The 12,525-nt window shown below is 43.9% G+C and overlaps 1 protein-coding gene across 2 annotated transcripts; it reads right to left on the bottom strand.

The window, feature by feature from the left end:
- Nucleotides 1-1,328: 1,328 nt before the first annotated feature.
- gata6 (GATA binding protein 6) lies at nt 1,329-7,410 on the bottom strand. Of its 2 annotated transcripts, none has more exons than XM_076021654.1 (7): nt 7,260-7,410; nt 5,694-6,603; nt 5,020-5,192; nt 4,036-4,161; nt 3,807-3,894; nt 3,606-3,703; nt 1,329-3,150 (listed from the first exon to the last, which is right to left on the bottom strand). In XM_076021654.1, exons 2-7 carry the CDS (start codon nt 6,535-6,537, stop codon nt 2,989-2,991), a joined length of 1,491 nt encoding a protein of 496 aa, XP_075877769.1. In that variant the 5' UTR covers nt 6,538-6,603; nt 7,260-7,410; the 3' UTR covers nt 1,329-2,988. The 2 variants fall into 2 exon arrangements, with proteins under 2 accessions (XP_075877769.1, XP_075877768.1); XM_076021653.1 differs by lacking the exon at nt 7,260-7,410 and adding an exon at nt 7,135-7,257.
- Nucleotides 7,411-12,525: the final 5,115 nt, after the last annotated feature.

Here is a 12,525-nt window from a genome sequence, read left to right as displayed (position 1 = left end):
TGCAGCCTGCTGTTGTCGCTGCCACCGCCACTGCTGCTGCTGCTGCTGCTGGGTTCACCTCGACTGTTTACTTTGGGAGGACTTTAAACCCTGCGCAGCCATCAAGATCTCTGTGCTCACTCTGTGAATCTACTCCCCCCTTGTTTTCCAGCACTGACTTGGACGGCAGTCCCACCAAAGCTCAGGGACAAACCAGGCACAAGTACTCTGCAGCACCTTCTGGGAGGGAACAAAACAAAGTACTTTTTAGCATCGCTTCTTTGTGCGACTGCAAACGTAGACGAGACCCTCAGCCCCGTGAACATCCATCCAGTCGAGAGCGCGGGGAGGACTTCTGCGCTGTGGTGTTTATATTTCCTCCCTCGCAGCGCCATGGATACCAGTCAGGCGGTGCCAACATTGGACCACCTCATAAATTCAAACATCCTATAAATATTTGCCCGTGTTTTGAGTTCAGCACCAGTTTGCATTTACATATCTAAAGGTGCTTTTGTAATTTATTTCAGCCAGGGCGCAAGGTTGATGCCCGGTGGTCTTGCTTTGGGAATGTGTTTTATATAACACCCAAAGGCAAATAAAGACGCCTGCAACCTTTCCATTTGTGTTGGAAAAATAAAACAGAGGCTGCGCGACTCTAATAAAATGCCGGGTTTAATCTTTTGCAAAACAAGGCAACAAGAGGTCACAAATGTGGCTGTTGTGCAGTTTAGCGCATTCCTTCACACTCAATAACTGGGCTAAATCAATATGTCAAAGAGCAGACAGATAACACTAAGCTCAGACATAAATCGCAAGCATCTCTAGAAACTTTTCGTGTGCTATTACTCACGGGCCATATTCGCTTCAGTACAGTAAACATTGTGACAGGTACTTTGCGCTGCAGGTTCAAGAGGACACAGGAAAGTGGATTGTACTCTGAGCCTTCGGAGGCCCGGAAAAAAGTTGGAGAAAAGTGAAGGTTAGGACGAATAAACGCTTGATTTAATGAACCTGAAGCAGACGGTGTCGGCAAACCAGCTACACAAAAGAAGATTCAATTAAGAGACTGCAAAATTTGGTCTTGAGATGCAACAATGTTTTGATGACATTTCACTAAAAAAATATTGTTTTTTGAATATTTTTTCCGTCCTTACCTCTAAGCAAACAACAGTCTTGGGTTAGGTCAGCACATTTTTGCTTTGCCTTAAAAATTACTCCCTTTCAATAGTTCAACTGGTGCTGCTAAGACATGGCTTCCATTGCCTCATACAAAAGTATGTCTGACTAATATAAATAGCATCGCATGGTTCAACGCCCCCCACACCACAGAATCACATGCACATTCCCTGTAAATTCATTTGCATCACTGGAACAATTTATTGGATGGAATTTAAATATTTATTTAAAGAAAAAAAGCAACAAGAGCAAAAAAAAAAAAAAAAAAAGTAAAAATGCTAAAATGCTAAAATGAACATTATATTTTTTTAAAAATAAATAAGTCCAGAAGAATGAATGACATAACTTTTTTGTATGAAGTCGGTTGTGAAAGACAAAAAAAAAAAAAATAAAATAAGAAAAAACATGAAGAGGAAGCAGCACACGCCAACTTTCATGCACAAAATTGTACGATTGTACGACAGGTTGAATTAAACCCGTGATTGTCTGATGGTCAAAAATTGAAGGCCTTTAAGTCGCCTTCTGAACCGCCGCTTGAGGACATAGTGGCTAGCGGTGAGAGAAATTACATTTTAAAATCAAACGACACTGATAAAGTTCTTACATGAAAAAAATACATTTGCATTTGGGTGGGAAAGTGGACATATCATGTCATTTATTTCTAATTTCCCGTCACCACCGAGCCGTCACACAGCTGCTAAACCCTGTTTGTTCAGAGGTGATCTCACTCCGTTCTTTGGTCTAATTCTGTATCAAATGATGCAAGTGCGTGCCTGCTTTGTGAGAGGTGCTCAGTTTATAGTGACTCAGGTAGTGCAGCCAACAAACTGTCTATGTCTTGTAACATAAAGGTCAGTGAGCCAACAGCTACTCCGGCTGCTATTTGTTCAAACATCCAGCTGCTTTGTGTGTCGGTGAGTTGTTTTTGTTGTTTTTTTTATTTTTTTATTTGTTAGCTCTGTTTTTAAGAAAAGTACCTTGTTGCGTCTCAGCAGCGCACAACATTAATATATAATTAGACATCTGTCTTTAAAAAGTTGATTATTTGCAATTATCTTTTTCCAGTAAATGATTAAACAAATGTTCTAGTCAAAATTGTCTTTTATACCCTGTTTAAACCAAACTAGTTCAGTCAAATACAGTAAGAGTTCTTAGTGGAAAACGTGCAGATCCAACACTATACTACTACTGTACTACAAAAACATCCTGCCAAAAAGCAAAAATTAGAAAAGGACACATCAGGACGGTTTAGCTTCTACTCTATGTTGTTATCTTTATTCACAATCATAGCCATGTTTTCAACAATGGAAGATTTATAAATATCTTTTTTTGATTCATAAAAGTTGTCTTGGCATCTTGTGATTCCAGTTGTGGGGAGAGAAAAAATCGAATCGTCATTGGAGAATACAGCACTTTTACGGAGCAGCGCTATCCAATAAACAGCTTTCATCTTTTTCTTCTTCTTCTTCTTCATCACAAAGGAAAATCCATTATGTACACTGTTGGCTTGTCTTGGAGGAGCAGGATCTGGTCCTGTACCACAGGAATAGAGGGAGAGAGGGCACCACAGGACCAGGATCCATCCCGAGCCGGCCACCCGATCAGTTTATCTGGCCTGGAGTTTTCTCAACGGAGTAAGATCCCCCCGTACAAAACTGCTCCCGGCTATTCCACACACTCTGGCTGGCAGCGCGACCGAAGGCCGCCTGATGACCCTGGCCTGCTCTTCTTGCGTCAGAGAAACATTGGCCCCCAGGAACACCTCCACACTCTGTCAGGATCCGGACAGAGGGGCCTGGGTGGCCACGCTGTCCTCCCAAAGCGTTCACATGGTCAAGCTAAGGCCATGGGGCACCAGGCTTCCCCCCGCACTGAAGCCACCTCTGACGTCTGGGACAGACCCACGCTGCTGTACAGGCTCTCCTGCCCAGGGTACTTCACCGCCGAGCCGGAGACCGTTCCCTCCGCCGAGCTGGACAGCAGAGATGAGCTGACCTGCAGTAGCAAACATGACCACAGATGAGCTGGATTGTTTTTGTTTCTTTTCGTAGTTGTTTTTTAAAAGTACATGTTTGTTGTGTATCATAATTTTTTTTTTTTTTTTTTTTGAGACCCTGCTGATTGTGACTGGTTCAAATCCTGTTTGTGTAATTGGCAATTTTGCTGCTGTTGCTGTTGTTTTGTTTTTGTTTTGTTTTCTTGTACTTCTCTGTCTCCCATGTGACCATTAATTAACTGACCTGCCACATTTAATGACATAATAAAAATAAAGCAAGATGACAATAAAATATAATTTAAAAAGAAAATCATTTTGATCAGAACTAAATTTATTCTTTTTTTTTTTTTTTTTTTTAAATAGTAACAGTCTCAATCACATTTGAGACTTATTTTATTATCATTATTATATGCATGTAAACGAAAAAAAAAAAAAAAAAAGATTTAAGTCTTACCCCTGACACCTGTCCAGAGGGGGAGCTTGTTTTTGAGCAATCTTCAGAATTAGATGAAGATGTGGATGTGGGAGTCATCGTGACCGAGTTGCTATTTCCTGAAATTCAAAAATAAAATACAGCAAATTAATAATCTATTGTAACAAATGTTTTTTAAAGGAGTATTCGTCCACATGCAAATGAGGAAAATGCGCCACTTACCAGACGAGCCTTTAGCTTTATTTAGGGTTTTAGGTTTTCTTTTCCTCGTCTGGATTCCTTCTTTCTTCATGGCGAGCGGCCGAGGTACCTGCACATTTCATGTCAGTATATTAGTTCGTTTTTCCGCACGTCTGATGAACGAGTCACTCAAATGAATGTAAGTAAGTCAAATAAAATAAAATACAAATAAAATACAAATTAAAATTGAATTAAATAAAGAAGGACTCACCCCGTGTAGTTTTGTGTAGAGGCCACATGCGTTACACACCGGCTCTCCCTCTGCGTTTCTGCGCCACAAAGTGGTCGTGCTCGTCTGACAGTTGGCGCAAGAGAGGCCGATTCTTCTGGACGTGGACTGCAGACAGAGGAGGAAAAAACGAATTAAATTAAATGATTACGAAAGTGGGGGAGACGCTAAGAAACCTGAGGCGTTGAGGAGTGGTTGGGGGTGGGGGGTTTGTCACTCAACAAGAAGACAAAAGTAAAAGCCGCCGTGGACTAATCCAATTAACATCCATCCAGTCATTCATACCCTATTTCCTTACAACAATATAATCTCTACTTAACGACCATTTGCGCACGACTTTCCATAGCATTCTAATAAGCATCAAGTCCATTAGGTTTCCTTGTAAAAACGGTGCGTCATGCGTAATGGCTTATTGTTCCCCATAAAGATTGAGATTTAGCAGACAGAGGCGCTGAGTGGGGCGATATATTGGCGGGGCGCTTGATTAATTAGGTGAAAAAAAATATCTTGGAGTATCCGTTTTGTTTTAAGTTTGTTTGTTTTTTGTTATACTTAACTATAATTTCCATGTAGACTTAATCTTCCCAACTCCATAAAACGTTGTGTGATTTATGCGTAAAAAAGTAGGCACAATTGGGTGCAAGTTAACGATACTGTATTGTGATTTACAGTTTTATGTGGATTGTATGTAAACAAAATGATTTTCTCATTCAGTCTAAACTGATGCACCACAGCGAGCTCTCACTTCTCCATGAAAAGGCGACGACCTTCTGGTTGTTGTGCGGGACAATTAGGCAGGAAATTGAGCGGTTAAGTAGTGTGACTGTGTGCCTGCGTTCATGTGTGTGTGTGTGTGTGTGTGTGTGTGTGTGTGTGTGTGTGTGTGTGTGTGTGCGTGCGTGTGTGTGTGTGTGTGTGTGTGTGTGTGTGTGTGTGTGTTTGTGTGTGTGTGACCCCGGTGCTTACCGTCCGTTTCTGCGGTTTAATTAATGGCCGGCTCAGCCCATTCATTTTGCTGTAAAGGCCGCAGGCGTTGCAGAGAAAGTGACCCGTGCCGTCGCGCCTCCACAGCGGCGTGGAGATGGAGCCGCAGTTGACGCACTCTCGGCTCTCCCCCATGTCGTCCAGCATATCTGAAACTAAAAATAAAATACAAGATTCATAAAAAAAATAATAATTAAGACACCGCCTATCATCAAAGTGCATTTGGTTAAGATACAATTCAATTGTATCTTAAATATAACATTTAAAACAGAAAAAAAACAGACATGCTGGTATCTTTAAACTAGAAAGTCAAACTTATATTTTAATATCTTCTTTTTTTGTATATATTTTTTCTTTCTTTCTTTCTTTCTTTTTTTTTCTTCGAAAAAAAAAATTAGTTTTACCCTTCAGGGATCAAACCTTAAGTTCAGTTCTGACCTCTTAGACAAAAGCGAAATGCAAGGGAAAGTGTGTTCATTTTGTTGTCTTTTTGAGGCCGACTTTGCGGTTTGTTAGTCGCCACTCAACCAACTCATAAATATAGTTGCACCGGACAGCGCCTTGTGACTTTTAAGGCTTTAAAAAAGTTTTCCCATCACGCGCTCGTCCTTGGCTCGTCGTATTTTGTCTTTTTTTATGAACATTATTTTTCTTACCTCCGTTTGGTCCTCGAATCAAGGGCGCCCCTCGGCTCTGCAAAGTGTGCAGCATGGTGTTATCAAAGGGCCCTCCGCTCCAAGGTGAGGGCAGCTGGGAGAGCTGCGGCGACACGTAGGGGGAGTAGGGACTGGGGTAAGTCCCGCTGAGGGGCCTGGAGAGCCCGTACTGGTCTCTGCTGCCCACGTTCAGCGTGTTGCTGTAGCCGGCGTCCCGCGGCGTCCCGTTGTTCATGGGCGGGCTCGGAGGGTAGTGGAAGCCCCTGGAGGCGTGCGGGCTCCCGGTGCTGTACGACGGGCTCTCCGGGGCGGGCTGCGACCACACCGAGTGGCTGGAGACGGCGTGGTTGGGCTGCGCAGAGCCGCCCGCCGGCAGGTACGGCAGGCTGGGTATCATGGGCCCCACCCTGGAGCTGGGCACGTACACCGGGGAGTTTGTGTTGGAGTGCATGTAGCCGCCCGAGGAGGAATCGTATCCAGTTTGGCTCTGGGCGGCGGCGATGGCCAGTGTTTGGTACATGTCGGCCGGGTCCACCAGCAAGCCCGGCTTGTGCGCGCCGCCGGACAGGACGAGCTTGCTGCCCTGGTCTAGGTCCGTAAAGAGCGGGATGTCCTCGGGGGTGTGCAGGCTGTTGCCGTGCGCGTGTCCGAAGTGAACGTAGGAGTGTAGTGATCTGCTGTCGGAGCGCCGGTGCCCCAGAGCGTCCAGGTCGCTCGGGGGGGTCCTCAGCTCGCCGTCCCTCCTGCTGTCAGCGGGCAGGTACGTCTGCTCCGCCGCCGGCGACCCTGGGCTGCTGGACACTTCTCGCTTGACCATGGACCAGCTGTTATCGCCCAGGTCCATCCAGGAGCACTTTCCATACAACGTTACAGGCGGTGATTGAAAGAAGTCGTCGGAGGGCGGCAGACCCTGTCAGAGACACATAGCGAGGGAAGGGAAACGAGTTTTACGCACGCGGTGCAAAGTTTGGCATTCCGAGCGGCCGCGCGCGCACACGCACACACACATCTGGATACGCAGCAAAAAAACAAAAAAACAAAAACAAAAAAACAACAACCACGGATCCACCACAACCGCGCTTATATAGTGGCGGCGCGCGGAGCCTGACGTCTAATTTCACTCCATGTTCGTCCAGCTAAAGGCGCACCGCGCCGCGCGCAGTGGCTGCCATACGGCCGTCGCGCGCTCTTAAGAGGATCCGTCCATTTCAAAATCTCTGTCCTCCCACACACACACACACACACACACACACACACACACACACACACACACACACACACACACACACACACACACACACACACACACGAGAGAGAGAGAGAGAGATAGGAAACAAAACGCAATATGTCTTCACAGCAAAAGAGATAACAGTTTGATAAGGCCCAATACAGATAAGAGCGAGGGGCAGGAACCGCGATAAAAGAAAGAAAAAAAAATCACCGAGAAAATGAGGATTTGGCTGAGCGAGCCCCGCACCGGCACATGTTCCAACAGCTGTCTGGCGTTAAAGATGGACAAGTAAGAAGTGAGCGAGGCAGCGGGATGGAGGTGGAGGGGGGACATACCTGCTAGTGGTGTGCCATAGGTCGCACGCACGGTTCCCAACAGTGAGCGCAGCTTCTCCTGGAAGTAATGGGAAATGTTAGTGCGCCGTGCCGAGGTTTATGAGAGGAGGCGCTTCTGACGGCGGTGACGGCGGGAGGCGGACCAATCACGAGCCGAGTGAGCGGCCGCGAGCACGATGGGGGTGCCAGCCGGAGAACTCCACCAATCAATCAAACCGGAGACAGACAGACAGACAGCGAGAGAGAGAGAGAGAGAGAGAGAGAGAGAGAGAGAGAGAGAGAGAGAGAGAGTGTGTGTGTTTGTGAGAGAAAGATGGAGGGAGGGAGTTAGAGAAAGAGGGGGGTGGGGGGTCGTGTGTGTGTGTGTGTGTGTGTGTGTGTGTGTGTGTGTGTGTGTTGGACCAAACTCAGGGGGACTCGATCATATTGAAAGTTTGGAAAAATAAACGGAATGAGAGATTGGTAGCTCCGCCCACTGAGCCCACTCTCCATTATTATTATTATTATTATTATTATTATTATTATTATTATTATTATTAGAAGTAGTAGCTACATGCTTCAAACATCCTGTTATTTTCATTAATTTGGGGGTCTTAAAACCTTCCATTTCAAAGGGACTTTGGTATATTTTTTTGCCAACAACGAAGCTCTTTAAAATGCCTACAAAAACTTCTTTGTCCAGTTGAAATTCTGATTGGTCCTGTGTACATGTGAAAACAAGAAACGAATGTATCACGTGGCCTGCTTGTATTGGAGAATGTTTAAGTGCGCTGCTACTCGAATCCATCCGTGTGAATCATGTTGAGTTGATTAAAGTGATATTTATCGATTGATTTTCACAAAAAAATATCCACTTTGAGGTATTAAATAGTCCCTCCACTCCCACCAGACCATTTTTTGGCCACAATTCTGACATTTTGCTTCATTTCCTTCCTTTCTTCCAAAGAAATCCCGGGTTATTTAGTTAATAACGGTATAATAACTATAACTTCATAAAAATCTGTCTTGCATAAAAACCCAGCCTGAGGACTGAACTAATTTTCAATTCTTATTTCTAAGCATTCCTCTTGGAAGTTTTAACAGTGTCGCAGGAGAACAAATCTTCTCCAAATCTTGTCAATTCTCTCCAATCACGCTCTTGATTTTCTGCTTTATCCTGTTGTTTATTCTCCATTCTCATGGCGCTGATCAATAAAGCCCCTGCCTAATTAGTTTACTTAAGCCCGAGTCTCTCATTCAGCGGTCAACGTGTGGCAGCACAAAGTCTCAGCACGTCGCCGCTTTGAACCGAGAAGATTCGTTCAAGCCACAATATACATCGCTGCCGCGTGAAGTGATCAAAAGTTGGGCTGAAAGGCGACAATTGGATCATTCACAGGTGCTCACAGGTGCGCGTTCACGCCGATTTACAGACGCAACCCCCCTTCAACACTCGCGACCTTTTCTGCAGGTACTCAGGTGTGTTTGCACTCAGTCTGGGTACCTGGCCATGAGTGATGGGGACCGGGCCAGCACGCAGGCCTCCACCAGAACCCCCGCCCCCCAGCACGATGCACACCAACCGGGAGTATTACAAAAAGTCTTTTAATATACAAAATATTGCAAGAAGTCATCTTCACACATTTCTGGTTCAAGATCAGTTCAGACTCGCCAGCTGTTAATCCGCACTGAAGGCAAACTGAACAGACGAAATGCACCCTGCCTTGATAAATTCATAACGTGTCTACCTGCCATAAACAACAGCGTGATTAATGGTATTATTGTTGAACAGGTCCCACCCACTGCTGCTGATTGGTTAGGGGGGAAAAAAAAAATCAACGAGCAACACATTAACTCTGACGAAACTGATCATTTGCACCAACCCGCAACTGCATTTATTGCCGCTCAATATTCTTCCAGGTAAATTAGCTGATGCTACAATACCAGTAATGTAATTCATACAACTTTCTTCATTCTCATCTTCATCTTCATTTCTTCATGTATACTCTCTTTGACACATATTTAACATTAGGGCTGATTGTAGAAAATGGACCCCCTCACTTCCTCACTTTCGGCTGTGATACGAAATCTGGATCGAAAACGGGTTTGTCCATCACGAGAGTTAAATTTAGATGACCTCTGCGTAGAGGATGAGTAAATAAAAAAAAAATCTTAAAGTGCATTGGTTGACCGTTCCCATATCCCACCGAGCCTGACTATAACATTATGTTTAAAGGCTTTTTTTTAATTTGGGCCTTTTTTTTCTATTTATACACGCACAGTCCCGTGTGTCACACAAAAAAAAGGAGCGTTCCCATGTTGTCTCTAGCATGACCCGCAGCTATAATCCCAGTCTGACAGATGCTGGTGTCCGGAGATGCGGCTTTATCAGAAGGAGTAACCAAACCGTGGGCTACCGTCTCCCATCCCAGCGTCCTCACTGCGCGCTTGTCAGGGAGGTGTGAGAATACAGAATCCTGTTGTTTTCCCTCTCTGCTCTGCTCTTTTCCACCACCACCACCACCTCCTTCACCTCCTTCTTCTCCTCCTCCCCTCAAGCTCGACACAGGCAGGCAGGCAGGCTGGATGGCTGGCTGCGGCTGATGAATGAGGTGTTTTCTCGCAGCGGTGTCAAAGTGTGCCGCCGCTCGGACACCCGGAGCCTGTGAGGAGTTGTGGCAGGACGCCGCCCTGTCTCCCCATTTATCCACACACGTCAAACAGTGAGGGCCCGCATCACAGACACGGCGTAATCAAATTATCCCATTATTATTGTTATTGTTATCTTGTTATCGCTTATGCACCTGGAATGTAAACGTTTTAAGATGGGCGGCAGGAATAATAATAATAATAATAATAATAATAATAATAATAATAATAATAATAATAATAATAAAATAATAATAAAAAAATAATAAATTATTATTATTATTATTATTATTATTGTTGTTACTAGTATTATGTTATTGTTATTGGTGGTTGTTGTGGTGGTGGTTGTAAGTGTTGTGTAAGTGTTGTGTTGTGAAATATGCGTAGTTCATGTTATTTTCTTTTTAAGTGGAAATCAAATATTTGACAATAACAGTAAAACAAAATTCTCGGCTATTTGTCGTCATGGATTGCGTTTGCTCTGTCATGGCTTTATATAATATCTATCTATAGATCTTTACCATTCGACAAAAACACATACATAAATACTTAGAATTTGTTAGCCAAGCTTCAACAACGACGACGTAAATAATAATAATAATAATAATAATAATAATAATAATAATAATAATAATGCATTTATTTTTAAAAACGGTTTCAGATTTCGTTCTCCGTTTTATCTGCATGGCGTGTGTTTCTTCGAGGAGGCGTGCGCGCTAATGGCCGAGTCTCTCCAGGTGTCAGCGCCTTATGTACCGACTTGATAATGATTATCTCCCACTCTTGTTACGACCCGCTCCTGATTAGCCAATACTGCTGCAATGTGCGCGATGTTGCCTTGATAACACGGCGCTCGAACAAATGCTGACGGTCGCATCTCTGTCCATAAAGAATTCCTGCGACACGATGTGCAGCTTTGAATTCGTGTGATTTGTGTCCGCAGCGACGCAGACGAACGTGCAGAAAAAGGCGAGCACGTTACACGAGAACGCCTCTCACGTCGTCGTTATGAGATATGGGATCGGAGGCGGCTCACTGCTGCATGTAAAACATTCCGGAAAGAGACTCCATTCATCACTTTAATCCTCTGTCGTCTGTTATGGCTCAATTTCTTTTTACCGTTGTGTCGTCGACCTATTTAGAGCCACACATGCTGTAACAGGCACTGAAATCGCCAACCACTTCGGCCCAAAGATTTATTATTTTTTATTATTTTTTATTATTTTTATTTATTTTCTTTTTGGGGGGGGGGCGTACATTACACGATACAAATTTCAATGTTTTTTTGTTTGTTTGTTTGGTTTTGTTTTGCTTCATGGCCTTTTTTGTACGCATTTTATATCAAGTATATATATTTTATAATGTTTAATTGGAGAATGGCGTTATACATTTGAGGTTGGGTTTTTTTAAGCCAACATCTGCACCAACCTCTGTTCAAGAAAATAAAAGCGATGAGCAGTTTGACTAACTTATAAACCGCTGTAGCAAGTTTAAACATCTCTCACCCCTGTCTCTATTGATTTTAAGAGGTGGATATTATTGATCGTGCCATAAACACGGCAAAGCTACGTTTCACAATAAAACGCTCGCTGAAAAAAAAAAACATATTCTTGAAATGTCGGTAAATATACATATTTGCAACTTAAAAAAAGCTTTTTGTTCTAAGTTTAATTTGTTCTAAGTTGTGTGTTATTGTTTTTCTATCTTGCAACAGCTCCTTCATTTATTGCAGCAGCAGGTTTAACAGTGTCGAATGGCGGAAACTACAAAATGATGTCAGGAAACAGATTGTTATTTTTTTTCTTTTAACAAGAATAGAGAAGCAGGTGCACAAATATCGCCGCTCTTAAAAGCCAGTGAGCCACCTGATCAAATCCATGCAGCTCAGCCTAACGGGAAATGTGTGAGTCAGACCGAGTTTAAATCAGCCGCTGTTTCACGGCCTCCACCTTCCCAACCAACCGTTGACTCGTATTTTTTTTATGGAAGACACAGTTAAGTTTAATACCTCCACCGGCCTTCCAGTGAACAGCGGCCCGGGCCGAGCTGCTGCTGGAGGAAAAGGCTACGTGGAGGCCCCGATCGTCAGACTCTCCTGTTTGAAGTGGTAGATGATTAAACGGGTCGTGACAGGTGTAAAAGCAACCTTTGTCATGTTGGACGGCCACCGTCCTCGCTTCCCCCTGCTGCTCCACCACCGGCGGCGGAACGCCCCGCTCACCTGCCTGCCCACGCTGCGCGGCTAACGCGCGCGCCTTCCTCAATGAGGAAGAGGCGTTTCAAACTAGAGGTTGTCAACAAGTCTATTTTGGTCAAATGTGCTGCGAGCGTATTGCATATTTAACGATTTAAAACGAGCTCTATAACTATAAATTTTATTATCACTATATGGCGCAGACTATTTCTGTGGCACCTTTGTCTCAACCCTGGTGGCACTTGCCAAGAGCGTAGTGTTACAAAAAATAAACTAATAATAATTTTATATTTTTAAAAAAAAATAGCGCACACTCCTGAGGCACAGAATTATGCCATGAGAAATATGTATCTACACTTATCTGCCGTTATCGGCTCTTAATATAATTTGTGTCTCCAGCGGCTCTAATTTATCAGCCTCACTATGTCACATCAGCCTGACACG

Source organism: Nelusetta ayraudi, unplaced genomic scaffold, assembly GCF_046127955.1.
Source record: "Nelusetta ayraudi isolate G7.1 ecotype Tasmania unplaced genomic scaffold, CSIRO-AGI_Nayr_v1 ptg000011l, whole genome shotgun sequence".
NCBI classification, from domain to species: domain Eukaryota; kingdom Metazoa; phylum Chordata; class Actinopteri; order Tetraodontiformes; family Monacanthidae; genus Nelusetta; species Nelusetta ayraudi.
Note: the sequence above shows the minus strand (reverse complement) of the source record. Positions and strands in the feature narration are given on the sequence as shown.